General features: G+C 32.5%; 1 protein-coding gene across 27 annotated transcripts in view; it reads right to left on the bottom strand.

Annotated features, from left to right (window-relative positions):
- LOC143237021 (uncharacterized) overlaps positions 1 to 27,842 on the bottom strand; it is an 84,751-nt gene that overhangs the window by 32,075 nt on the left and 24,834 nt on the right. For 8 of the 27 annotated variants that reach the window (XM_076475816.1, XM_076475822.1, XM_076475823.1 and 5 more), the window contains 4 exons: positions 9,658 to 9,710; positions 5,827 to 5,889; positions 4,294 to 4,452; positions 1,016 to 1,198 (listed from right to left, as the gene is read on the bottom strand). In XM_076475816.1, coding sequence (XP_076331931.1) covers positions 1,016 to 1,198; positions 4,294 to 4,452; positions 5,827 to 5,878 — 394 coding nt within the window. In that variant the 5' untranslated portion in view covers positions 5,879 to 5,889; positions 9,658 to 9,710. Of the gene's footprint in view, positions 1 to 1,015; positions 1,199 to 4,293; positions 4,453 to 5,826; positions 5,890 to 9,657; positions 9,711 to 25,944; positions 26,296 to 27,842 lie in introns of those variants that run through there. The other 19 variants (XM_076475829.1, XM_076475830.1, XM_076475832.1 and 16 more) reach the window with 9 other exon arrangements.

The raw sequence follows: 27,842 nt of genomic DNA, 5'->3' as shown, positions 1-27,842 counted from the left end.
GTTTTTGTCATCAACAAATATATAATTCTGTTTACTTCTTTTTGTTTGCTTTATAGAGACTGTTTGTTAAAATATCAGAAACTGAGTATTTTGGACTTTGCAACACTATGGGCTAATCTTAAACTAATTCCTTGTATTTCAATTACTTTCTTGAATTACCTAATACTGAGCATAAGGAACTAATACTTTTCTCTACGAGTGGATATGGAAGAAATAAATGGTGTACACCATTTCCAACCAATCTAAGCTGCAAATTAGACCACATCATTTATCTTCACTGTATAATAAAAGCAAAATCTTAAAAGTTATATTTTGCTTTTCTGTGTTAGCATTTTGTAAAACAAGAAGAGGGCATGTAGGTTTTTAAAAACAAGTATGTTTTTTCACAATTTTGTTTCCTGAACAAAAAGTCCCTTCAAATATTCCATGTTCTTGTTACATTACAAGAATCATTACAGTTATGTCAATTTTGTTTAAAAAAAAAAAGTGCTAAAGTAATACTGAAGTGTTTGATCTTTTTAGTGCAGTGTAAGCTTACTTGTTTGTTTCCAATCTCAACAGCCAACACAACCAACAGTTACCATGCCATTTTGATTTTCTGTATGCTTCACTGTGGTTATATCATTTTGAAAATGAATTATTATGAACAATTTGGTAATCTCACAAAATTTAGATATCCCTGTAACACAAGGATGGATGTTTTTTTCCCTTAAAAAAACTAATACACACACATGCACACGAGTAAGTCATTTCACTTACAGAAAGAACTTAGGAAAAGAATAAATGATTTATTAAAGCATTATACCAGTTATGACAACTCTAAACTTACAATTACATGCATTCTTACTATAGTTTCATGTTAGATTGATGGTTCTTTAACACACTTTTGGACTAGTGTTACTGATATACATCTATATATATTTAGGCCTAAATTTAGTTCACTATTACATGAAGCAATAGTACTGGAAAAACTGACACTTTAAAACACAAGTGCTGACAAAGAGCCAACACTCACTTCTACGAGGTTGTGGCACATGATCAGATGCTGAGGTAGTATCCAACACTATAGTGCCAGCACTATCTGGCCTAAAGCTTCCACAAGGGGAGCTGCTGTAGCTACTCTGAAGGCTGGATGTTGCACAAAACAAGCCAGAAGTGGTGGAAACAGCTTCTGCTGGGGACCACCATGTGTGGGATCCTAAATTAATGTAGGGGAAATGTTGCAGAAAAACCAAGAATTTAACTAATAGTTTTTGCAGACAAAATAAAAGTAAGCCTTAACATGTAACAAATACTTCAGAAGAGAACTACTGAAGTCTCAGATGGAAACTTTAATCAAACTATTAAAGAAATATATATCATAAAATTACATTTTGTAAAACTGTTTGAAGTAAATAATTTAACTTTTTTTAATTAGTACATAATAAACACATAAGTACAGCATTTTTAAAAATGTGTTCATAGTGAAAAGTTTCAAATAAATATTAAAATTACTACCAATTAAATTTGACAACCTGAAGGAAGTTTCAATCTTTTAAGCACCAACACTACTTTTAACAGATTTGTACAGAAAATATACACTAAAGATAAAGCTTGTACTAAAAAACTTAATATAACAGGGAAAATGGTACATTACACTTCTAAGGTATAAATATTGTGGCTCATGATCTCAGAACACTGTGTCTTTAACTTGGAGGAACTGAAAATATATTAAATCACTTTGGAATATGAAAAATCAGCAAGTTATGTAACATCCACGACTGATATAAAGTAATGGTGGAATGGAATATATCATAACTATATTTTGGCAATGTGATACCACGAAAGGGTGTATAATACATAAAATGTTCATACACTCAGCACATAATGTTGTATTTAGATCAGAGATTTAGAATTCTAATATACAATATCTGTTGATCTTAATGACACTAACAAACCAGTATGGATGAACTTGTGGAAAAGGATCATCCAGGAAAAAGATCTGAAAGAAGTCCTACTCCAGCCATGGTAGGCAAAATGTGGTACATTGTAACACAAATCCACAAACAGAAATATGAGCAGCAAAAAATATATACATGCCACAGGAGACAGTACACAAGATAATTAAGGACCTTTGTGAGGAAAGTGACTTCAAAATCTCAAAATAGTTGAAGTCAACTTCAATACTTCCTAAAATTGAATGCTAGAAACTGTAGTTATTGTATGAAATATTACATAGTATTAAATTTTTTTCAATTATTCAACTTACATAACACTGTTGAAAAGACAAACTTAGGTCACATATTTGTAAATTTTCACAATGAGTAACAAGTAAACCACAAAGTATGCCTCAGTAGAGATCTAATTAAACAAAAAACATACAGCACACCTTTAGCAATTAATTTCTTGTTCATAAATGTAATTTTCTTTGGCATCAATGCTTTAGACAGACAGTCAAATGTTTATGTGCTTGATGTTTGAGATTGAGCCTGTACAACACAGTAAAAGTACATGTCATGAATATGGTAAACTTTCTGGATACCAACAAGTAGGTAATTATGAACTTTTTAAACTTGTATGTATCCCTCCTTCCTTGATATCAATGCTATTGAATGGCAGTATCTCTTGGTGAGACATCATGCATTCATTACTGAGTGCTCAGATGAAACAATTCTGTAAAAACTTACAATATAACCAGTTTTTTTAGTTATTCACTATCTTGAAATTCATCAAATGAGAAAATTATAATTTACTTCACTGATGTAAGATAAGAATTTATGAAAACTAAATAAAATAATAAAAGAATCCAATTAAAAACAACAATTAAATACAATTTTTATGCTGACAGTAGAATGTATCACAAAGAGTCTTACATGTTTACATCTATATCATCACTTCAAATAGAAACACTTGTTACAGCTAATATCACTAATACTAAAACACATTTAAGTTTTACAGCAGTGTTTACTCACAAAAAGAATGAAAGAATCATTAAGGAAATATTATTCAGAAAAAAAAACAAACAAACTCTAGAATAGCAGGGAATTTCATTACCAATTCAAATTGAGTTGGTAAATTTTGGAACTTTTGTATAAAGTAGAAATTATTTACCTCATGCATATTTTCTAATTACATTACAGAGAATACTCTTTTTTTTTATATTACTTTAAGTCAATTTGAAAAGCTTTCAGTACATTTTACAAGCTATAATTAACTGTGTTTATGGATAACCAGTTTAATGGAAGAATGCAGAATTTTCATATTAATATACTTCACAAAGTATTTTATAAAATTTAGCCTTAAGTAAAATGATGCATTTGTCTTTCCTTCACTTTTGACACGTTTTCCAAAATGGTTTCATCTCTGGCATTTTAAGAAGGTGACCAGAGTATAGCAATTACAAAACCAGAAACTGTCTGCATTTGAACATTATCAACAAAATATATATCCCACTAAACATAATCTCAATCACTTAGATATCATAATACAATTATGAGGAAAATGTTATATTTTTTAAAATTTCAAGCACACAATTTAATCTTTTTCATAGCTTAAACCTGCCTCCCTTCAAAGTACTTGTTCTTATTTACCTTTATATAAATCACATCACAAAATGCTATTCTTACCATCTTTAACAATTCCCAGATGTCACTCTGACAAACCAGTTTCTAACTGGTTTTGCTCACCACATAGTTAACAGTGCTCAAATGTTTCCAATATAACCCTTTATTCTTTGATAGATTGTTTAGCCAGAGTATTTATGACGAAACTCTGCAGAATGGACAGCAACTGCCTGTTGTGGAGACACATGTGTAAAGGACGACATTTTGAAAATCTTCCACCTTTCTTAGTCAAGACTTGTGTCTCCACAACAGGCAGCTGCCGTCCATTCTGCAGAGTTTCATAACCCATTTCTACTTTTATCCATTTTGGTTATTTTGTCTCCCACTGCCACTTTCTCTATAACAAGGTGTCCTTTAAAAAACATTTTGGAAACAACACTGTATTACAGTGTTCAATGTTTTATGTACAAGTTCTAAATAAAAACAAGAAGTTAGTTGTTTCTCTAATAAAATTTACTTTTGAGTTGCATATCAGTTAATTGCAGTCTTACAATTAACAGATATAAAATAATATGACATTGTTTTATAGTAAATAACATGTACAATACAACAAACACCTTTACTGTCAAATACTGAATATTCAATCTTTGCCAGATAATATTTTATCAAATATATAAAGTATTTTTAACATACTGTATCAATACTGCACAGAAAGAATAAAAACAAGCTACAGGCAATCACTGTACTATACCTGAAGACCAAGCAAGAGGCCTAGAATCAGGTTGTTGATTATTACAACCATTAGAGGGTGCACCAACAGTTGTTGGAGGCCTGAAGGCAGAAGAAGACCCCATAAGAGAGAAAGTCCCAGGCTGATAGGAAACAGAAGTAAGTACAGGCAAGGACAGAGCTAGAAAACATGCAGGAATAGAGAGAATACACATACATGATAAAAATTGATATAGCACAGTACAATGTGATCAGCTAAGTCCAGAGATGTTTTTAACGTACTACATTATCAAAATATAGCAAGTCTCTTTTTAAGGTCAACTATTTGCTCATAAATTTCAAAAACAAATTGACGGAATCAAAAATACAAGGAGAGTGTTAGAGTAGATCTTGTTTATACAGACAATTTATAATTTTATGACAATAATTCAAACCAAAATATTTACTGTTGTATCTTAGCACATCTAAAAGTAAACTATAAAAATGAAAGGTGATAACTATATCAATCCTTTCTTTTTTACAATGTGTTTACTAAACCTTGAATTTGTCATTTTGGTTCTTCATTCTCATTTGTTAAAACTTGAATTAAACAGTTCCTTTTTATACTCCCAATATTAGGCAAAAACAGTAAAGAGTACCTCGATAATAGCTGTCTTGTTCATTTAATTGTTTACATAATGTAGGCATATATTCATGAAAAGGAAATTATGTTCCAATGTTATACTATAAAACATAGCATATAAAAAAGTTATTTTGGGATGAAAAAGCACAGTGCACATATTTACAGAAGAGTTACACAATATTCCTTATAATAATTCACATCAAGTTCCGATGGATAGATTCATTACCATAAACTTGTTTTAAAAACCAGACAAAACATTTGGAATTTTAACATAGAAGTAAAAAAAAAAAAGTCTCAGAACTTGCAAGAATATTCAAACACTTGTAGCTGGAAATTTTACATTAAGATTTAAATCTGTATAAATAGCAGAAGAGCTTTCATCACGACTCCTCCTCGTTCTTTAAATGATATACAATATGAAAGTAAAATTCTTTAAAGCAAAGAAAGTAGAAAACTACTTTGTTGAACACCCAAATGCCTAATTTTTCTTCTCAAGTGACAGAAATATAGACATAAAATAAGTGTTTAGAGTTACCTAAATTTTTATTAAAAATATTAGTAGGAAAAAGCACAGAAAATAACTTAATTGAGAAAGTTCATTTTTAAACTATTTCAAGAAATTATAAAATTAAATAACTTAGAAAAAAACATCAATTTAAAACCACGTCAATCATGACAACTCATTCTCATATTTAAAAACTACTGACCACAAATAACGAAAATAGCTGTATATTTTATATATGAGAATAATAATGAGACCCAAATTGTATATAATAATAATATATTTTATACCAAAGTACCAGTAATATCTCATATCTATGGGGTCTGTAAGTGAAATCTGATAGTTAACTAACGTGTATTATACCAAGTAGAGAATATTAAACTGCAATTGAAAAAATCAAACTTTTTTGAAACTGACAGAGCAAAACTAACCTTTTGGATAACTCTGAGAGTTCTGATGAGACTTGTCCATAGTAAAAACCATCAATGGTGGACCTACAATAAAAATCACAAAGTGTTTGTTACTGCTATCATATTATTTACACTAAAACCTAAGTAATTTATTCTGAAGAAGTACATACTGAAATGGAAGTTTACTGTCCAGTTCTCCTGGAAAATATTGAAGATAAAAAAGATGGTTTGTCACCCTAAAGACTTCTATAACTACTACATGAAGATAACTTATGATTGTGTATTTACATATTAATATCGTGCCATTCTTTAAGACCTTTTATATTTCAACGAAAAGAAGAAATAGAAACTACAAAGTTTCTTATGTCCCCCTGTAATATTTCAGTATTTACTAAAGAATGAAGGTCTTCTGGTGGGACAGCTATAAGTCTTCTAATTTACAATGCTAAAGTCATGGGTTCAATTCACCTTGGTGGACACACTAAATAACCCAATGTGGCTTTGCTATATAAAAAAAAATGCACATTAGAGGATGAAGAAAGAGAATGTGTTAGGTTTCTTATGTCCCCCTGTAATATTTCAATATTTAGTAAAGAATAAAGAAAAAAAAATGCACTAGGTTTCTTATGTCCCCCTGTAATATTTACTAAAGAATAAAGAGAGAATGTGTTAGGTTTCTTATTTCCCCCTGTAATATTTCAATATTTACTGAAGAATAAAGAAAGAGAATGTGCTAGGTTTCTTATGTCCCCCTGTAATATTTACTAAAGAATAAAGAGAGAATGTGTTAGGTTTCTTATTTCCCCCTGTAATATTTCAATATTTACTGAAGAATAAAGAAAGAGAATGTGCTAGGTTTCTTATGTCCCCCTGTAATATTTACAAAAGAATAAAAAAGATAATATGTCAGGTTTCTTATGTCCCCCTGTAATATTTCAATATTTACTAAAGAATAAAGAAAAAAAATGCACTAGGTTTCTTATGTCCCCCTGTAATATTTACTAAAGAATAAAGAGAGAATGTGTTAGGTTTCTTATTTCCCCCTGTAATATTTCAATATTTACTGAAGAATAAAGAAAGAGAATGTGCTAGGTTTCTTATGTCCCCCTGTAATATTTACTAAAGAATAAAGAGAGAATGTGTTAGGTTTCTTATTTCCCCCTGTAATATTTCAATATTTACTGAAGAATAAAGAAAGAGAATGTGCTAGGTTTCTTATGTCCCCCTGTAATATTTACTAAAGAATAAAGAGAGAATGTGTTAGGTTTCTTATGTCCCCCTGTAATATTTCAATATTTACTGAAGAATAAAGAAAGAGAATGTGCTAGGTTTCTTATGTCCCCTGTAATATTTACTAAAAAAAAAAAGAGAATATGTTAGGTTTCTTATGTCCCTCTGTAATATTTTCTAAAGAAAAAAAGAGAATATGTTAGGTTTCTTATTTCCCCCTGTAATATTTCAATATTTTCTGAAGAATAAAAAAGAGAATGTGCTAGGTTTCTTATGTCCCCCTGTAATATTTTCTAAAGAATAAAAAAAGATAATGTGCTAGGTTTCTTATGTCCCCTGTAATATTTACTAAAGAAAAAAAGAGAATATGTTAGGTTTCTTATGTCCCCCTGTAATATTTACTAAAGAATAAAAAAAGAGAATGTGCTAGGTTTCTTATGTCCCCCTGTAATATTTCAGATAAACTGTACAAAGCTTCTTGAAATACTCTTACAATATCCATGGTTAATGAGAAAATAACACAAAGAATAATTTATCAAGTTTCTACCTTTACCTGATTATAATGTAGATATTCCTTCATGCATATAATTAAGATATCTCAGATAAGGAATGAAATAATCAATAACAATAAATTATCCTGACCAAAAATATTCAATCTTCTAGTTAAAAGACTTGAACTATAGTTATAACCATTATTGTATACATCCAGATAATGTAAATCCAATATCTAACACTACATCAAACAAAAAATGTTCCTTTAATGTACTGGGTCCTTTCAATACTAAATGATAACCAACATGAAAAGCTGCTTATACTTATTTTAATACGAAGAAATTGCTCTATAATATTACTTTGAGTCTGTAACAAGAATGTTTATTGTTATATATATATTTTTTTAAATCACTGCCCAGGTATGGTACAAGTACTTCTGAAATTATCAATATGATATAATTATAACGGTTAATTTCCTATAGATAATTCGAGTGAAGAAATTCAAATTAAACGACAGGATCACAATTTGACCTCTGACGTTATTCTGTTTCATTTCAAAATTTGCAAGAGTATACAATCTATAGTATATCCTGCTGCCCTCTATTGAAAGTACTGGTAACTAATAATAAATATAACATTTGTTTGACGAACTCATTAAATGACAAAAAAAATAAGTTAATATGTCCCTTTTTTCAACACAAAATGTTGTACCGTAATGAATATCACCGGTTAATTCTATGATTCATTATCATTCAGATTATACAGTTAAATCACAGATAATTAAATATCACTCATAGCTTAGACAAAAATTATTTATATACGTATATATGTACACGCACAATTTTAATTGAATGTAACTGTTATTATGTTTAATTGCCAAGAATGGAGACACAGTGTTGATCCAATAAGGTACAGTATGTGGATATTAAATGCGTGTGTTACCAGATCAATGAACATTCACGTTTTCAGGTTTATCATGCAGTTCCTCAAACGTGTTCTTAATTATAACGTATTTTTCTGTTACTCCGATTTCATATAAAGGTGTACCCGTACATAGTTAGGCTCTTTTAATTACTTCTCAGCTTCCCCATTCCTAGGTCTTTAAAGTTATGATAGTCAAATATATTTTGACTAAAAATAACTTTGATATTCAAAGGCAGCTAGAATATTCTGAATTACTATGTCATTTTAAAAACATTTCTCATATAGACATTAGCTTATTACGGCTTTTCCGAAGCGAGGAGAAACAAACGGAAGCTGCCACAAAGTGAAAATATGGTGGTTGAAGAAATGTTTTTAATGGCACCAAGAACGTAGCAGTAACCAGAGGACATTCATATTACGAGATCGAAAGAAACTGGCAACTACTATAGAAGCACACGTCGCAGCTTGCTAATCAATACGCTAAAGCGAGCTATCCGTTTCTACCCCCAAACTCTCTCCTTCCCGCGCTTTGATTTCAACAAGAAACAAGACAACAGAGAAGAAGAGGGGGTGATCAGAGCAAGGCTGGCACTTGAATATAATTATCACGAGACAAAGATGGCGACTGTTCGTTCCCAAAATGAAACATTTAGGAGACTTTGCGATGGCCCTGCTACGCCTAAACATGAGCTAAATACCTATTAGAATAACTATTTATTAGGATTTAGGACTAACTTTTTCACTACACAATGATTTTGATTTGTTCTAATAAAACCCACGTCAAACAATAATTCGTAAACCTGTTTAACGTGTATAGAGTATTAGATTCCCCAGGTAAAAACAAATTAACATAAAATCCTATCGTACCCAGCGAAAATATAAATTCTAGTATTATGTAAAGAATATCTGCTGATTAAACATGGCACCCGGTACTTTAACCGTACTTATAATTCCTGATAAAATTTTATATGATTTCATAAAATAATAGTTCAACTTAAAAAAAAAAAAAAACTTCAAATATTTTCTATAAATAATAAATACACGGCTGTCAGTGTTTTCTTTGGGAATATAGACATTTTTATATTCGTACATCGCTACTAGTCATGAAAATATCAGTTACCTAATTTTATATCAATAATATATGTTACCTAACAAATTTTAACAAATAGCATTATACAATACAGTTTCAATTTAACTATAACTTACCCTGCACAGGAGGAAGTCACATAATCAGAAATCTATTGGTTCTATATAGGTACCTACAAAAGAAACAAATAATGCGCTTAGCCAAAATAACGCTAAATAGTTTTGTTTTTTTAATTAAATAAGCAGTCAACGGTAAATAGAAAAGACACGTTTGTGTTATTTTCTGTGTTAATTTTACGTCTCATTAACCACCGATATGAAAGGATATGCTCACTTCGCTTCCAATTATTTTTTCTATAGTTACACAAAAGAGAACCTGTTCATAACAGACCTTAATCTGGAACTGATAAGACTACACGTAAGGGAATAGAACCCATTTTGAGTTACTCTCTTCTGACCGAAAACTGGGATTTGACTGTCACCCTCAAGGCGCACCACATGTATTAAAGTACGAAGCATGTTTCTAAGCCAACAGGCCGCGAACAAGAAACCCACGGATTCTCAATCAAAGCATGACATATTAGGCAGTGTCCGGCCATGTGGGGGAGGGGTTTAACACCCTGTCTTGTAACAGGAGACTCACAAACAACAATTTATAAGCATAAAGAAGTGGTTTTAATTTGAGGTTCATACTACATGTTTTGATAAAAGAATACAGACCAATATTCTATAGAAATGTTTAGGATGTTTCCCAGTATACAGACAACTGTGTATACAAATAACTGTTTGTAAATTTGCTGTTAACATAATATTTTTCCATACAAACATACGAGTTTTAACATATGAGTATGTTTCACCAGTTCTCTCCTTTCATTATGTTGCTTTGAATAAACCAGAGTTTCCAAATAAACATTCAAGAAAACTTGACTGACAAAAACTTCCCCAATGGTTAAAGAATACCCCCCAGACACAAACACACTGTAACTTTGAAATCGATAAGGATAACTCGATACATTTCGAATTAAGTCTTTACTTAAATAGAAATAAGTACACATTAAAACAGATTTCGTGGTAAAAACATGAAGCTATTTCATCACATCACAAAGAATTCAAAAACTAACTACACTTTATGATTTCGTTGTAAGTCACGTAACGTATTTATTCAATTTTTAAAATATTTTGTTAGTAACTACAGAAAAAAAAATGTAAATTTTATTCCATAAAATTTTGAAAGTAAAAATTCATTTAGAACGACTAAGAGATGAACTGTTGGTACTTTTAAGTTTTCCGTATTTGTTGTTGAGCGGAGAGCTACACAGCGAGCTTTCTGTGCTTGTTCTCATTAAGGGTATTGGAACCAGGTTCTTATTAACACTGTAAGTCTTCAAACTTACCAACGAGCCACAGGAGAGCTTTAAAGTTACATTCCATCTATAGACATAAAGTTTACATACACAAACTAGAGCGTTTACTACGTATAGCTTACGTTTTAATTATGTCTTTCTTACGTTTACAGTTTCGTAACTGCTCTATGAAAATTTCATCAAAGTTTATATCAAGCTGCAAGATTAAATAATATCCGTCTCAAAATGCTTAATAATTTGTACGATGTGTCACTCGAGTGTTTCTATCATTAACGTCTGATAAAAACAAACTACCTAAATAGGTTAGATTTAACAGTTAACTCAATAAATAACGTAGCTAATTTAATATACTGATCTAAATTAGGCTAGTGATATCACTTCAAACATACTTGTTGACATAAATCCACCTGTCTTAACGTATCAAAAATTGCATTTCACTGAACCAACTTGTATTTCACTTTTTTTAGACCTATCACAACCTAAACTTTTCATGTAAAGTTTTAGTTAACACTGATTTGTAAACAGAAAAAAGACAAACGTGTTCTGAAAAAAAAAAGTAAAATGGTACAATTTATCTCATTTTGTAAAGTAACAGGTGAGTCTATACTTACCATGCAGGTAGCAGAGATTCGTGGATGATTGTTTGTTTTTTGAATTTCGCACAAAGCTACTCGAGGGCTATCTGTGCTAGCCGTTCCTAATTTACTAGTGTAAGACTAGAGGGAAGGCAGCTAGTCATCACCACCTACCACCAATTCTTGGGCTACTCTTTTACCAAAGAATAGGGGGATTGACCGTCAAATTATAACGCCCCCACGGCTGAAAGGGCGAGCATGTTTGGTGAGACGGAGATGCGAACCCGCGACCCTCAGATTACGAGTCGCACGCCTTAACACGTTTGGCCATGCCGGGCCTAGATTCGTGAATGAACAGAGAATTATGTTGCGCATCAACGCACAAACAAATAAGAATATTCATATAAAGGTATTTTTAACACTATGATGTGTAACATGGCACTCAACTGAACTAACACGAACACCATCCTGGTCCACATAAACAACTTCGTAGACAAGAATAAATATTCATAATAAAAAGGTCTTCTAATTTTCACGTGGAATAACATTGTTCTTAAAAACAAGTTTCATTGTCTACTTTTATTGACACAGCTTGTTATACCGATTTTTATTGTCTTATTTCGCGAAGATGTCTTGGGCTCCATACCGGATGGAAGAGATGACGTTTCGGGTTTCATAGTGAATTAATGGGACTGAGCACGTTGTCCTAAATGTCTTTTCGAAATCAGAAGTTCATATTAAACTCTGTCCAAACCTTCTACATACAGCACTGTAACCCTAAAATAAATGGATAATCATTCTTAGAAGAAAACATTCCTCCCCCACTTATTCACCCCCTCTCCCTCTGAAGAACTGCAATAAATTAATCGTCTTTCCTTTATCTCTGCAATAAATTAGTTATCCTTCCTTTATCTCTGCATTAAATCAGTTGTCCTTCCTTTATCTCTTAATAAAGTAGTTGTCCTTCCTTTATCTCTTAATAAAGTAGTTGTCCTTCCTTTATCTCTGTAATAAATTAGTTCTTTCCTTTATCTCTGCAATAAATTAGTTATCCTTCCTTTATCTCTGCAATAAATTAGTTCTTTCCTTTATCTCTGTAATAAAGTAGTTGTCCTTCCTTTATCTCTGTAATAAAGTAGTTATCCTTCCTTTATCTCTGTAATAAAGTAGTTGTCCTTCCTTTATCTCTGTAATAAAGTAGTTGTCCTTCCTTTATCTCTGTAATAAAGTAGTTATCCTTCCTTTTATCTCTGCAATAAATTAGTTATCTTTCCTTTATCTCTGCAATAAAGTAGTTATCCTTCCTTTTATCTCTGCAATAAATTAGTTATCCTTTATCTCTGTAATAAAGTAGTTGTCCTTCCTTTATCTCTGTAATAAATTAGTTCTTTCCTTTATCTCTGCAATAAATTAGTTATCCTTCCTTTATCTCTGCAATAAATTAGTTCTTTCCTTTATCTCTGTAATAAAGTAGTTATCCTTCCTTTTATCTCTGCAATAAATTAGTTATCTTTCCTTTATCTCTGCAATAAAGTAGTTATCCTTCCTTTTATCTCTGCAATAAATTAGTTTCCTTTATCTCTGTAATAAAGTAGTTATCCTTCCTTTATCTCTGCAATAAATTAGTTGTCCTTCCTTTATCTCTGCAATAAATTAGTTGTCTTTCCTTTATCTCTGTAATAAATTAGTTGTCTTTCCTTTATCTCTGCAATAAATTAGTTGTCTTTCCTTTATCTCTGCAATAAATTAGTTGTCTTTCCTTTATCTCTGCAATAAATTAGTTGTCTTTCCTTTATCTCTGCAATAAATTAGTTGTCTTTCCTTTATCTCTGCAATAAATTAGTTGTCTTTCCTTTATCTCTGCAATAAATTAGTTGTCTTTCCTTTATCTCTTAATAAAGTAGTTGTCCTTCCTTTATCTCTGCAATAAATTAGTTGTCTTTCCTTTATCTCTGCAATAAATTAATCGTCTTTCCTTTATCTCTGCAATAAATTAGTTATCCTTCCTTTATCTCTGCAATAAATTAGTTGTCTTTCCTTTATCTCTGCAATAAATTAGTTGTCCTTCCTTTATCTCTGCAATAAATTAGTTGTCTTTCCTTTATCTCTTAATAAAGTAGTTGTCCTTCCTTTATCTCTTAATAAAGTAGTTGTCCTTCCTTTATCTCTGTAATAAATTAGTTCTTTCCTTTATCTCTGCAATAAATTAGTTATCCTTCCTTTTCTCTGCAATAAATTAGTTCTTTCCTTTATCTCTGTAATAAAGTAGTTGTCCTTCCTTTATCTCTGTAATAAAGTAGTTATCCTTCCTTTATCTCTGTAATAAAGTAGTTGTCCTTCCTTTATCTCTGTAATAAAGTAGTTGTCCTTCCTTTATCTCTGTAATAAAGTAGTTATCCTTCCTTTTATCTCTGCAATAAATTAGTTATCTTTCCTTTATCTCTGCAATAAAGTAGTTGTCCTTCCTTTATCTCTGTAATAAATTAGTTCTTTCCTTTATCTCTGCAATAAATTAGTTATCCTTCCTTTATCTCTGCAATAAATTAGTTCTTTCCTTTATCTCTGTAATAAAGTAGTTATCCTTCCTTTTATCTCTGCAATAAATTAGTTATCTTTCCTTTATCTCTGCAATAAAGTAGTTATCCTTCCTTTTATCTCTGCAATAAATTAGTTATCCTTTATCTCTGTAATAAAGTAGTTATCCTTCCTTTTATCTCTGCAATAAATTAGTTGTCTTTCCTTTATCTCTGCAATAAATTAGTTGTCTTTCCTTTATCTCTGTAATAAATTAGTTGTCCTTCCTTTATCTCTGTAATAAATTAGTTGTCTTTCCTTTATCTCTGCAATAAATTAGTTGTCTTTCCTTTATCTCTGCAATAAATTAGTTGTCTTTCCTTTATCTCTGCAATAAATTAGTTGTCTTTCCTTTATCTCTGCAATAAATTAGTTGTCTTTCCTTTATCTCTGCAATAAATTAGTTGTCTTTCCTTTATCTCTGCAATAAATTAGTTGTCTTTCCTTTATCTCTGTAATAAATTAGTTGTCTTTTCCTTAAATTATCTCTGCAATAAATTAGTTGTCCTTCCTTTATCTCTGCAATAAATTAGTTGTCCTTCCTTTATCTCTGCAATAAATTAGTTGTCTTTCCTTTATCTCTGTAATAAATTAGTTGTCTTTCCTTTATCTCTGTAATAAATTAGTTGTCTTTCCTTTATCTCTGCATGTTGTTTTACAACCAATCGCACCGCCAATTTTTTAAACTTCAAAATTAAATTTCATAATAAGCTAAAAATATGAAGTATTAAACAAAATAAATCTTAGAAACAAAACAGCGGGTGAGGATAACCCGCCAACGAATATTTACTGTTCTTCGTTTCGGATAGTCGCGCAGAGCTAGCCGTTTCTAATTTTCAATTGATAGACGAGAAGAAAGCCAGCTGATCAACTCCATCCAGTGCCAAATAGTCCTGGCTTATCGAATAGTGGAATCTGACTGTCACTCGCAGAGCGCACCCATGGAGCATGTTACGGCTCTAACAGGTTGCGAACCCAGACTTTCGGATTCGCAGTACACAGAGATTCTAACCACGACGCCACTGTTCTCCTTCTGAGTTACGACATCACCAGATATCGGTTACATAGTTTTATCGTCCACTAATATACTTGTTACTCAGTTATCAAGCCACTAGATACAGATTACGTAGTTTTGTTGTCCACTAATATGCTTGTTACTCGGTTATAAAGCCACTGGATACAGATTACGTAGTTTTATTGTCCACTAATATGCTTGTCACTCAGTTATCAAACCACTAGATACAGGTTACGTAGTTTTATTGTCCACTAATATGCTTGTAACTCAGTTATCAAGCCACTAGATACAGGTTACGTAGTGTTTTGTCCAGCAATATGCTTGTCACTCAGTTATCAAACCACTAGATACAGTTTACGTAGTTTTATTGTCCACTAATATGCTTGTTACTCAGTTATCAAGCCACTAGATACAGGTTACGTAGTGTTTTATCCAGCAATATGCTTGTCACTCAGTTATCAAGCCACTAGATACAGGTTACGTAGTTTTATTGTCCAGTAATATGCTTGTCACTCAGTTATCAAGCCACTAGATACAGTTTACGTTGTTTTATTGTCCACTAATATGCTTGTTACTCAGTTATCAAGCCACTAGATACAGGTTACGTAATGTTTTTTATTGTCCACTCCACTAATATGCTTGTCACTCAGTTATCAAACCACTAGATACAGTTTACGTAGTTTTATTGTCCACTAATATGCTTGTTACTCAGTTATCAAGCCACTAGATACAGGTTACGTAGTGTTTTGTCAATATGCTTGTCACAGTTATCAAGATACAGGTTACGTAGTTTTTTTGTCCAGTAATATGCTTATCACTCAGTTATCAAGCCACTAGATACAGGTTACGTAGTTTTATTGTCCACTAATATGCTTGTTACTCAGTTATCAAGCCACTAGATACAGGTTACGTAGTGTTTTGTCCAGCAATATGCTTGTCACTCAAGTTATTACGTAGTTTTGTTGCCACTGCTTGTTAGATACAGGATTACGTAGTTTTATTGTCCACTAATATGCTTGTCACTCAGTTATCAAACCACTAGATACAGTTTACGTAGTTTTATTGTCCACTAATATGCTTGTTACTCAGTTATCAAGCCACTAGATACAGGTTACGTAGTTTTTTTGTCCAGTAATATGCTTATCACTCAGTTATCAAGCCACTAGATACAGGTTACGTAGTTTTATTGTCCACTAATATGCTTGTTACTCAGTTATCAAGCCACTAGATACAGGTTACGTAGTGTTTTGTCCAGCAATATGCTTGTCACTCAGTTATCAAGCCACTAGATACAGGTTACGTAGTTTTATTGTCCACTAATATGCTTGTCACTCAGTTATCAAACCACTAGATACAGTTTACGTAGTTTTATTGTCCACTAATATGCTTGTCACTCAGTTATCAAGCCTCAAGATACAGGTTACGTGGTGTTTTGTCTAGTAATATGCTTGTCACTCAGTTATCAAGCCACTAGATACAGGTTACGTAGTGTTTTGTCCAGTAATATGCTTATCACTCAGTTATCAAGCCACTAGATACAGGTTACGTAGTGTTTTGTCCAGTAATATGCTTATCACTCAGTTATCAAGCCACTAGATACAGGTTACGTAGTGTTTTGTCTAGTAATATGCTTGTCACTCAGTTATCAAGCCACTAGATACAGGTTACGTAGTGTTTTGTCCAGTAATATGCTTATCACTCAGTTATCAAGCCACTAGATACAGGTTACGTAGTGTTTTGTCTAGTAATATGCTTGTCATTTAGTTATCAAGCCACTAGATACAGGTTACGTAGTTTTGTCCAGTAATATGCTTATCACTCAGTTACTCAGTTATCAAGCCACTAGATACAGGTTGCATCTGTTGCAAATTAAGAGAACGTGATTTTGTTTTTTAGCACGAAAGTTCAAGAAATTCTATAGCACCTCTCTTAACAGCATTGTGTTTTTTTTCTACATTACTGTTTTAGGGCACGCACACTTTAATATTATCCCTAACCTAATTATCAAAATAAACAATACTCAAAGTTTCAACTCACTAAGCCTTAGTAATGTATGCACATGTGTAAATGTGTATGCGTGAATCACGGTATCATATAACCTCTCCACATACCAAACTAATATCATGATAGTTGGGAACTTCATATGGACTGGTAATGAACGTTACTATATTGGTCTCTATATGGCTTCAGGTACGAAAATTAATAAAAACTTTACCAATCGATACGGAGAAATTCATACACTACCTGAATATGTGTAAATGTCACAAGAACAAATTAAACGAATTTCCTGCAATATATAAGTAAAATCGGTGAATAATTTCACATAACCATGTCCTTGTAAGCTATATTTTCAATGTTACCTAAAGGGCGCATGAAGTTAAATTAGGCCTAAAATACCACTCTATATCAGCGCTAGAATGCTGAGAACGTTCAGGATTATAGTCATCAAAATACTACGAATTATATACAAACAATACTACGTTACAAACACGAACATCGGTGAGAAGTCGATTTTATTTAGTGAAGTGCATGATCAGGGTTAGTCATTGTATATACTTAGAATATCGATTGATTAACTGTGTATTTTACAAGTCCATTTAAGTTTGTCGTAGTAACATTATCTAAAACATTTACGTTTGAAAGGTTTTGTAAAGTTACTTGGGTTTGCAAATTACAACTGATTCATTACTGGACTAGACCTTATTTTCACTAAAAATTTTAAAAGAACTAGCTCAACGAAAAAAACGAAAAAAACATTACGACAACTGGATCCAAAAGTGATATTGGAACTAAATTGTTAATAAGACATCCAAGAAAAATACGAAAGAAAAGGGAGTTTGGAGAATAAATCTGCATATAAATAAATAAATGATCAAAAGATATAAGACGGAAATTTAAGAGAGGAGTGAAAACAAAAACAAAAACATGATATTTGAAGAAAATTACAAATATATCGGATTAAAGGCGAGATTGGTGAAGCAAATGGAGCTACGTAGGTAACAAAGATTGAAGAATAGAGTAAAACATCAAAATGCAGAAAGACTGTATTAATATAATTTAAGAATCATAAACAGATATACAAGAACACAGGTGACAGAATAAAACATCCGAAAAAGGATTAGTGAATGTAAACATTAAGCAAGCAACATCCCATTCTAAATCTTCACAAGAATTCCAAGCCAAAACACCATCTACTACAAATTATAGAATAAGAAAACTGAGCTGGTTCGCACCTGTTACCATTACTGTCGTGACATATGTTACTGTACCTTTATAGAATATTCAACCAATAACACTATCAACTCAAAGTTCCAGAAATTAGCTAACCAATTCAACATCTGTCAATCAAGAAGCCAGCAGACTATAATGGTAAGGTACCACAGAAGTCATAAAAGTTCAAAATAATTTAATGAGTGAACAGGTAGAACAAGGGAATATCACCCACGTAGGGATAGGGCCAGTTAAAAATGGCGACCTTTACGTCGTGTTTGGTAGTCCTTTCACCACTATACGTCAGCAAAACCCAGCCAAAGGGATAGAAACGAAAGCCCTTCATTAATAAAGTACAAAACTGCTTCTTTGAAGTCTAGAGAACGGACCGCAAAAAATCAATTGTCTTCCCCTTCATCAGTTGAAATCTTTAAACCCCAGAGTGCCTACGATCAGCTTGCCCACCTAAACACTTCAGGATGTGCATTTTTATACCTAGAGAAGCAAGTGATCCACGATAGGTTAGTTACAGCCCAATGTATTAATCACGGTCTCTGATCAGTAAACCATTATGTGCGTTATATGGAATCAGATAATCTATCGTATGGCCCTTACTGCTGCGCCGCGCAGTATCTTTGTCATGACTTATTTGGCTTTGAGGAGTCACGTCTATTGATTATATCATGGCTCTCTATAGCACAGAACTGAGTAACTTGGTAAAATGGTGCCTCACACCTAGAAGTTACAGCCCCACTGGAAGCCAAAGTTTCCTCTCGTAAAAATGTGCAGAAACTAGTAACAAAAAATTTTATTCTATAATTGTTGGAATGTATGAAGATAGAAACAAGGAGCATTTGAAATGGGAAGAAAATCTGCATGACCCATTCCTGTACTCCACTACCTGACGTATATATTCATCCACTCATCCCAAAAGCGAGGATGGGGGCCACTGTACTACCAAGGAGTGAAATACTAATACCAGAAGTTATTAGGACAATAATTCTGCATCAAGTGATGGCAACATAGAGAGTTCAAACGCACTGGCATATCTTGAATGACTGGTGATTGGAAGAATTATTGTCAATGTGAAGAATAAAAATGTCATAATGACTCTATCAGGGAAAGACTTAAATCAGCTTTGATATTAATGCTAGTAATCGAGATGATATGGCATGGCTGTGAAGTACTTGCCACAAGAAAGAAAGAACTCCAAAGGTAAACAGGTGCTGGAAAGGGCCATATGTTGTACTGAAAAGAATTAATAATCTGGTTTACAACTAGGCGATCCGCGCCAAAGGTCATTATCATGATTGTACTTTGAAGAATGTTGTAAGGAGAAAAAAAAAAAACTACCTGTTTAACTCCAGAGAATAACCTACCAGTGGAAACCCAACCTACTGTGGTATCCAGTTCTTGTGGAGGTCAATTCCAAAAGACCATCAAGAATGGAACCGCCAATAGATTAACTCAAGCACCTACTGAAGTGATAGGACAGCCAGTGATAATAAAGGCCAAGAGGCTTTTCCATCTATATACCACAAGCCTATAAGAGAACATAATCAAAGACTAGGTGAATGGACACTTTCGTGTAGTATTCTAGTTTTGTATTAGGACTGTTCAGAGGACTTCACAATTCAGGAAGAGATAGTGTTGTGAACTATGTTTCCATTTATTTAATATAATGTTAACTACAGGTCACATCACGTCAAACTAGGCCTAGAATACCTAAAAAAATTGGGAATATATTAATAGAAAAACTTTGTGAAGTATCTAGAAACAAGACTCATTTATAAATATGAGAATCGCGAGAATCGAGAACGAGAATTTAGTCTGATAAAGTATTTCGATTAGTGTATTAATCAGTTACTTGATAGCTCTGAAACGGTACACTTTTGTTTACGTAAGTCGTAGAATCATTAGTTAGTCACTACTGTTTAAATATCATTTGTGAAGTTTTAAGCCTACAAGTTACAGCAGCGTACAAATGAAGGCAGCTTATAGAAACATTAAAGAAATAAACTAACTAGATTAGGACTTTACTTTCACCACATAATTTAGAAGAACCGGCAGGACGAAGAAACAACGTTACAACCTTGTTAATCCAACGTAAACCTTTGCAACTTATCTTTTTTAAGTTAAATATTCCTAAACTTATAACTCTCTGGTTTTGGTTTTATTTTTTCATATACAACAGCACTAAACACGTATACATATAATAAAACCGCCTCTCTCCCAAATACGATACATCTCCAAAACACAAATAGTAAAAACACACTTTGATGCGTAAACGTGAACTGACATCTAACGCTCACCTACAAACGCGACTGCCCTTGAACAAAGAGGCCGCGGAGCGATCAACAATGAAAGAACATGTTCGTCCTAAATTACACGGTAACGTTTTATAAACCAACAGATATTTTGAACTTGTCGCCATCTTGTTTTCCCGAAAGCTTACTACGCTACACGTAACTGCCTGCTGCGATAACTGATTTAGAAAATGCAAACTTACGATGGATGTGAACTAAAAACTATAGACAAGTTTTTGAAAGCCATTAAACAACAACGTAAGTATATTTGGAAGAAGTAGTCCTATAACAAAATACATTCTCTAAAATTAGCAGGTTATTTATATAAAACAATCATGAGCATGGTTACATTATTACATTTTTCCCCACAACTACACGGCAAAGACACACAAAATAAAACCCAGCTAAAATTAAAACATCCAAATGTATTAATTTTTACAGAAATACTTTTTAAAAAAAAAAAAATTGTTGACAATGTACAGTGGACAAATATGATAGAGATTTAAGTACGTATTTCTGCTTCTACGCTGTGAACATTTTGTTCTACATTTTATTAACTTAGTGTTGACAGGCTAAGACTATTGCGTTCAACGCTCAGAGTACAACAGACGACTTGGTCTCCGAATACAAGTTATACAACATTCCAAAAATAAATATGAACTATAAAATACCATGTCAAGTCACGTATATTAACCCTAAAGAAACCGCAAAAACGTCAGATATTTTATATTTATCTGGTGTGAAAAGGTTGTTTTTCTTACATTTTATCAAAATGTGTAAATCCTTTCAGTATGCACTACAAGTTTTGAAAGACATTATAATTTATATATTTCAACTATAAGAATAAACGACTGAACTCCCACAACTCTAAAGCACGTCTAGGAATTATTGTGCACAACTCGTTAGTTTACTGGTTGTTTTTTTAACTCGGTGTCATTTTTCAGCCAACTTTTTAGCCTTTACCAAAATTTTAGTTACTGCTAAAATTAGAAATTAACTGATGCTAAATTTTATTCGGATGTCTTCATAAAACACGGAACATTTTTTCTAGATCCATTAAATTGCCCTACCCAAATAAACAGAAAAAAACATTATATGTGATAGCTTTATAGGTCCAGTAAACAAATTTTAAAGTTAACAACCCCACCCAAGTAAAAAACGCAGTATGTAGAAATACAGAGCTCATTTGTGTAATTTTGTGATGCTATTATTTTATTTTGTACTGGAAAATAAGATTTATAACGTTTTAAATTTTGGGGCCTAATTTAACGAAAAACTATAACAAATTAGCATTTTTAACAAGCTAGAAAACTGCAGTGAGCTGAAACTATATTAAACTATAAAATTAAATTTTACACAACAACCCTTTATTCTCTAAAACTACTTACTTAATTGTTGTGGGGGTAAGTTAATGATATTTAATTAGTTAGAAATTAATATATTATAAACTAAAGAATAACGCAATATTTTAAACATTTTTATACTTTAAGATAGGTTATAAAACCTGTATTTTGTAACAGTTTTATAAAAATTGACACAGTTATTACATCTTAGCCCCTACAGCTAAAATTATAACTGAAAAAAAATCTTATCTTTGAATTATACTCAATATAACACAGTTACCAACTGGAACAAAAAAACATAACGAAACATACCTGTTTATAGTTTAGCTTTTAAATGTTTGAAAATCGTTAAGTGAACCCCAGAAATTACCTGTTTTTGGTACGAAAAGTAGCAGCTTTATAAAACTCGGTTCTCAAGGTTTGGTTTGGTTTGGTTTGTTTTGTTTTGAATTTCGCGCAAAGCTACACGAGGACGATCTGTGCTATCAGTTTATAATTTAGTACTTTAAGACTAGAGGGAAGGCAACTAGTCATCACCACCCACCGCCAACTGTTGGGCTAATCTTTTACCAACGAACAGGAGGATTTACCATGAAGTTATAACGCCCCAACGGCTGAAAGGGGAACATGTTCAATGGGACGGAGATTCGAATCTGCAACCATCAGATTGCGAGTCACGCGCTCCAACCACCAGGCTATGGACCAAAGAAATAATAAACCTAAAGTTTTAACTATACAATAGTACAAGTACCTTGTAACTATTTCAATACTTTGTGTAATTTATAACAAAATCTTCAACCCTTTACAACTAGAAGCAATTTATTTTTCCTTAGTTTTCAATTACATTTGCTCTGACTTATTTACATATTGCCATTTAACGTATTAAATGCTACCGAGTTAGTTATGAAAAAAAAATATTATACCGAGACTTGCATCTCAACTAATATTAGGCATGAAATTAATCGCATAATTCGCAAACTCTGAAAATTGAGGAATATCAAAGAATACGGAAAACATGAGGAAATCCTCAATAGTCGCGGCACCTGAAATTTTGTTTACGCAGTATAAGAGTAAATTAATCTACGAGATTTGGGGCGTTGTCAAATACATCAGTAGAAATGGTTTGAGACCTCTCGAGTCCACAACTGTAATTAGATCTCAAATCTGCAAATAGATCACGGATCTGTGAGATAAAAAGTTCGTACATGAAAACTCAAGAACCGTTCTACGAGCCGTTATGCCGCGCCTGAAAAATTGATTGTCCAGCTTCAAAAACTGCTTAGATACAACATATAATTACAGTCGAATTTTATAAGGCATATAATAGCATTTATTAAACTACCTAAATATTTGTGTTCATTCTTCGTGACACCAATGAACATCAAAGGATGAAATACGATGGTATATAGGAAGTTGGTAGTTTTCTTTTCGTTTTTTTCTGATATCATAATACAGAGAAACGATATTAAACTACACAAGCTAATGAGCCATTGTTCGACAAAATAATGCGTGTGTGTATGTCTCCACATACAACTGGCAAACTGCTGGACCGACTGTCAGAAAACTTGGCATGTATACTTTGGACCCCCTCTCTCGCTTACCTGAAATGACAAAGGAAATCGGTTTTCATATTATCTGATATCATCCTTGGGAACCTCTATGTCTTCCCCGTGCACTGAACGGTTACGTAAACTTGTTATCCTATAAATAATAAACTTGTTCTTTGTCGAATATCTTAAGTTATACACACACGTACACGGAGGAGTATATTTGATAAACAAACATCCATACAGATATTTCCATATAAATAACTAACGAAAAATGAGTTAAAGTAAAACTTCAGTGGTTTGGTAAAGGCTATTTTTTGTCATATATATTTAATAACACTATGTAACACAAATTTTGTTCCTGGATAATATGTGTTATTTCTTAATTGCTATGTTGTAAAACAACAGAAAATGGCCATTATTCCCTTCAAACTTTGCTTTTGTGACCTGGATAATGAAATTTAGAAATTAACCTATTTTCTATGTAAAAACGAAAAATTTACACGTTTTCATTTACATAAGGTCTGAATAAAACTGCATATGAATCAATATTTACGTGTATTTATACAAAAGTTATACAAAAATGAACAAAAATGTTTAGAAGTGAGTAATTTTTCGAGATTTGTGACTGTAATGTAAATCACTTTCACGTATCAGCCCCCAAATACAAAATGCCATCATGTTTTCGTTACGAGCTCCCAGGTCACAAAAACAGTTTGAATAGATAAATATGTCTTTTTCCATTCACTTTAGGGTTAAGCAATTGGGAAATAACACTTTCTGCCCAGGAACAAGAAAAAGTTAAAATTTTGTTACATAGTATAATCAAATAATTAAGATAGAATATACTTCAAATCTTTCGGTGAGGCTAAGGAAAAGTTTACTACTTGAAACAAAGCATGAATTATATTAAAAAGGAAAGCTTGTTATTTTGTGTGTTTTTTTCTAAGCAAAGCCAAATTCTAGCTATCTGCTGTGTCCATCGCGGGGAATCGAAGCCTCGATTTTAGCGCTGTAAGGCCGTAAACTTACTGCTGCCAAACTGTGGGACTAATAATTAAATAACGAAGAGCATGTCTGCGTGTTTTGTTATTGCAAAGCCACACATCTACCTCTGATTTTAGCATTATAAGACACATCGGAAGACTTCCCGCCGCCCCACCAGGGGCCAATTGTGTTTGTTTTCTTACAGCAAAGCCACATCAGGCTATCTGCTGAGTCCACCAAGAGGAATCCAACCCCTGATTTTAGCGTTGTAAATCCGAAGACTTACCGCTGTACCAGCGGGGGATCCAGGAGGCAATTATAAAGAGACGATTTAAGAATATACTTCAAACCTTTCGATGAGCCAAAGAAAAAATTCTACTGTTTGACACGAACGTGAATCCAATTAAGAAATAATGTTTGTACAACTAAGAGGCCATTTCAAGTTCATATACACAAGAAATTATCGATTAACATACTTAATTTGTAAATTATAAAAAATGCCCTTAAAAATGACAACACCCTTAAGTCATGTTTGTAACTACACGATTATAATTACAAATAATATTCAGATTTTTAAAAAAGCATCAAAAACGACTACTTGCTTTCGTCGCCCCAAGATGAATCTTAGAATATTAACTACATGCATGCGACACTACAAACAGTCCAACCGTTAATATTTGAACTTCAAATACAGATAAGAATCGAGATATGAAATACGGAAATTTATGAATGTACACAGATGACTGAACATGATGAACGCTATTGAATGAAAATAATGGTTTGTTTTGTTTTGAATTTCGCGCTAGCCGTCCCTAATTTTGCAGTTTAAGATTACAGGGAAAGCATCTAGTCATCATCACCACCCACCGCCAACTCTTGGGCTACTCTTTTACCAACGAATAGTGGGATTGACCGTTACAATATAACGCCCCCCACGTCTAAAGGGCGAGCATGTTTGGTGTGACGGGGATTCGAACTTGCGACCCTCGGATTACGAGTCGAGTGCCTTAACCGCCTGGCCATGAAAAGAATGAAGCGTTTAAGTAAACCATGTGGGATTACACGAAATCGGGATTACATTATATATATTAATTCAAGTATATGAACTTGTATATTGAGCATACACTGTTTCAATTCCACTCATCTTCATCTGTATATCACATACTTGTTTGTCCATTTTCATTTATTTGTTGTTAAGCGCAAAGCTACACAAAGGCCTTTCAGTGTTGTAGCTACCATGGATATCGAAACCCAGTTATTATCATGAGCTTTAAGACTTACCACTGAACCACTTCATCGTAAAAACTTACAGTATTAGAAGAACAAAAAAAATTCCAAAAAAAAGGATAAAACCCACAATGAGTTCTCAAGCCTTGCATTAATTTTTAATATAATTTTAACGAGATCATATGAACCTCTCACTGTACAGAGACAGTTTAGTGTTATCTGTGTTAAGAGCTTAAAGACAAAGAATTAATATACACACCTTGCAATACCAGTACATAGGTTTTAAGTGCCGCCCTCTAGTGTGAAAAACAGGAACCTGAGTGTCCAGTCTAAACAACGAAACGGTAATACAGGTTAAGTCAGTTATTATAAGCCATCCAAACACACGAACCACTGAACAAAAATGGCAGCATTTTCTAGAAAGTCAAACTGTGAAGAGTCTGGACGTTTCTTTCGTTGTATGATCATTAAGAAATATATCGATCCTAACAGCTTGGAGTCTGGTTATCGCAACTTCTCCGAGCAGACGATACCATGGTTACAGTGTATACTTGTATACTTGAATCATATGTTTTGGCGTTACATACAGGACGAAGAATACAGCAGAAATCTAAATACAATACACATTCTATAATTATGCAACAGAATACAAAAAAAATATTAATTACAGAATTTTGAAATTCTCGGAGACTGTAACTTCCACTAGTCAAGAATTCATATCGAGAATTTAAGGCGTCACTAAAGAAAATAAAACGCCAAATAACATCAAATTGTGTTTTTCTTCATCCATTTGAAAACATAGGACTACACACTGATAGTACAGAGAAAAGCAACCTCTTGCGCTTTAACTACAAAGGAATCGAAAGATGAGAGACTTAAATGTACCGTTGGTTAATTAGATTATTTTCTATCACTTGACATGGAATCGAGTTTACGTAAAACGGAATTAATAAAGCTATCTGAAAATTCATCTTAAAACCGTCATTGTACGATTAAATAGAAAACATACAAAAAAAAAAGAGAGAAAAACCTATTTCAAATACGCATTCACAGAATGTTCCATTAAAGTTTAATTGTACCAGAGGAAGGAAATCCCATCCTGAAACATTGTAAACATTAAAACGTCGATATAACATAAGCCTCTTTGTGTGTATTGTAACATTTTCTTTTTTTTTTTGCTTTCCAGCTACTTTTAAATTCGGGTTTTATACTGTTGAATGTTTACATCGTAAGTAAAGCAGTATCAGCAGTGTATACATCAGAGCTATTGGATTTTGTGTTTGTCGATATATATATATATACACACACACTTCAACCACTTTTTCAAGACCACTGTATCTTAATGTGCTACTTTGAATTCTTTAACGCTTCATTCGAAACATTTCTCAACTGAACATGACAAACAAAATTAATGTGTACTGTTTACCTCAGATATTAAAGAATATTTATAATAAAAATAACATATAAAATATGAATGTAAGCAAAAACCAAAATGACTACTGTGATGTTCATTATACCCAATTTAAGCACTTCTCGCTTAGTTAGGCCTCGTTTAATTTAAAAAGAAATGACGCAATTAAGTTACAGCAAATTGTTGCTTAGGTTTGTTGAACTATCTTGTCTCGGAGTTAAAAACTCATTTTTACCGCGGCATAACTTCCGATATTTTAATACGCAAGACAAAGTACCTCTCTTATAAACATTTTCTATAAAGGAAGTCCGAAACTGAATAATATCTTTTGTGTCCGTTTTTGTTTTAATAGAATTATGAAAATGATACTGGCCACCATTATTTAGCTGCAAATTTAAGTTATTATAGCTGTTTGTTTTATATACACAGCATTAACAATACTAACATTTTGAAATTTCATATTTTTCGGTCGACAACTGTCTAAACGTTCGCCCTTGGAAAAACAGATGGTATGTTACTACTCCCAAGCAAGCTTAGAAATGGTTGTGACGTTGATTAGTAACCTAACACGTAGTATAAGAACTAAAACTTATGGGATCTAATAATAGCCTGGACAGACGTCACTCACAATTGTGTCTTTATGCATTGTTTTTTTAGTTGAGTCATCAGTTTCAAACATATAATATCTGAGTGCTGTATCATGGCAACACAAAAAACACGTGCTACTACTGTAATAATTTCACGAT

Source organism: Tachypleus tridentatus, chromosome 13 (genome assembly GCF_004210375.1).
Source record: "Tachypleus tridentatus isolate NWPU-2018 chromosome 13, ASM421037v1, whole genome shotgun sequence".
Lineage (NCBI taxonomy): Eukaryota > Metazoa > Arthropoda > Merostomata > Xiphosura > Limulidae > Tachypleus > Tachypleus tridentatus.
Note: the sequence above shows the minus strand (reverse complement) of the source record. Positions and strands in the feature narration are given on the sequence as shown.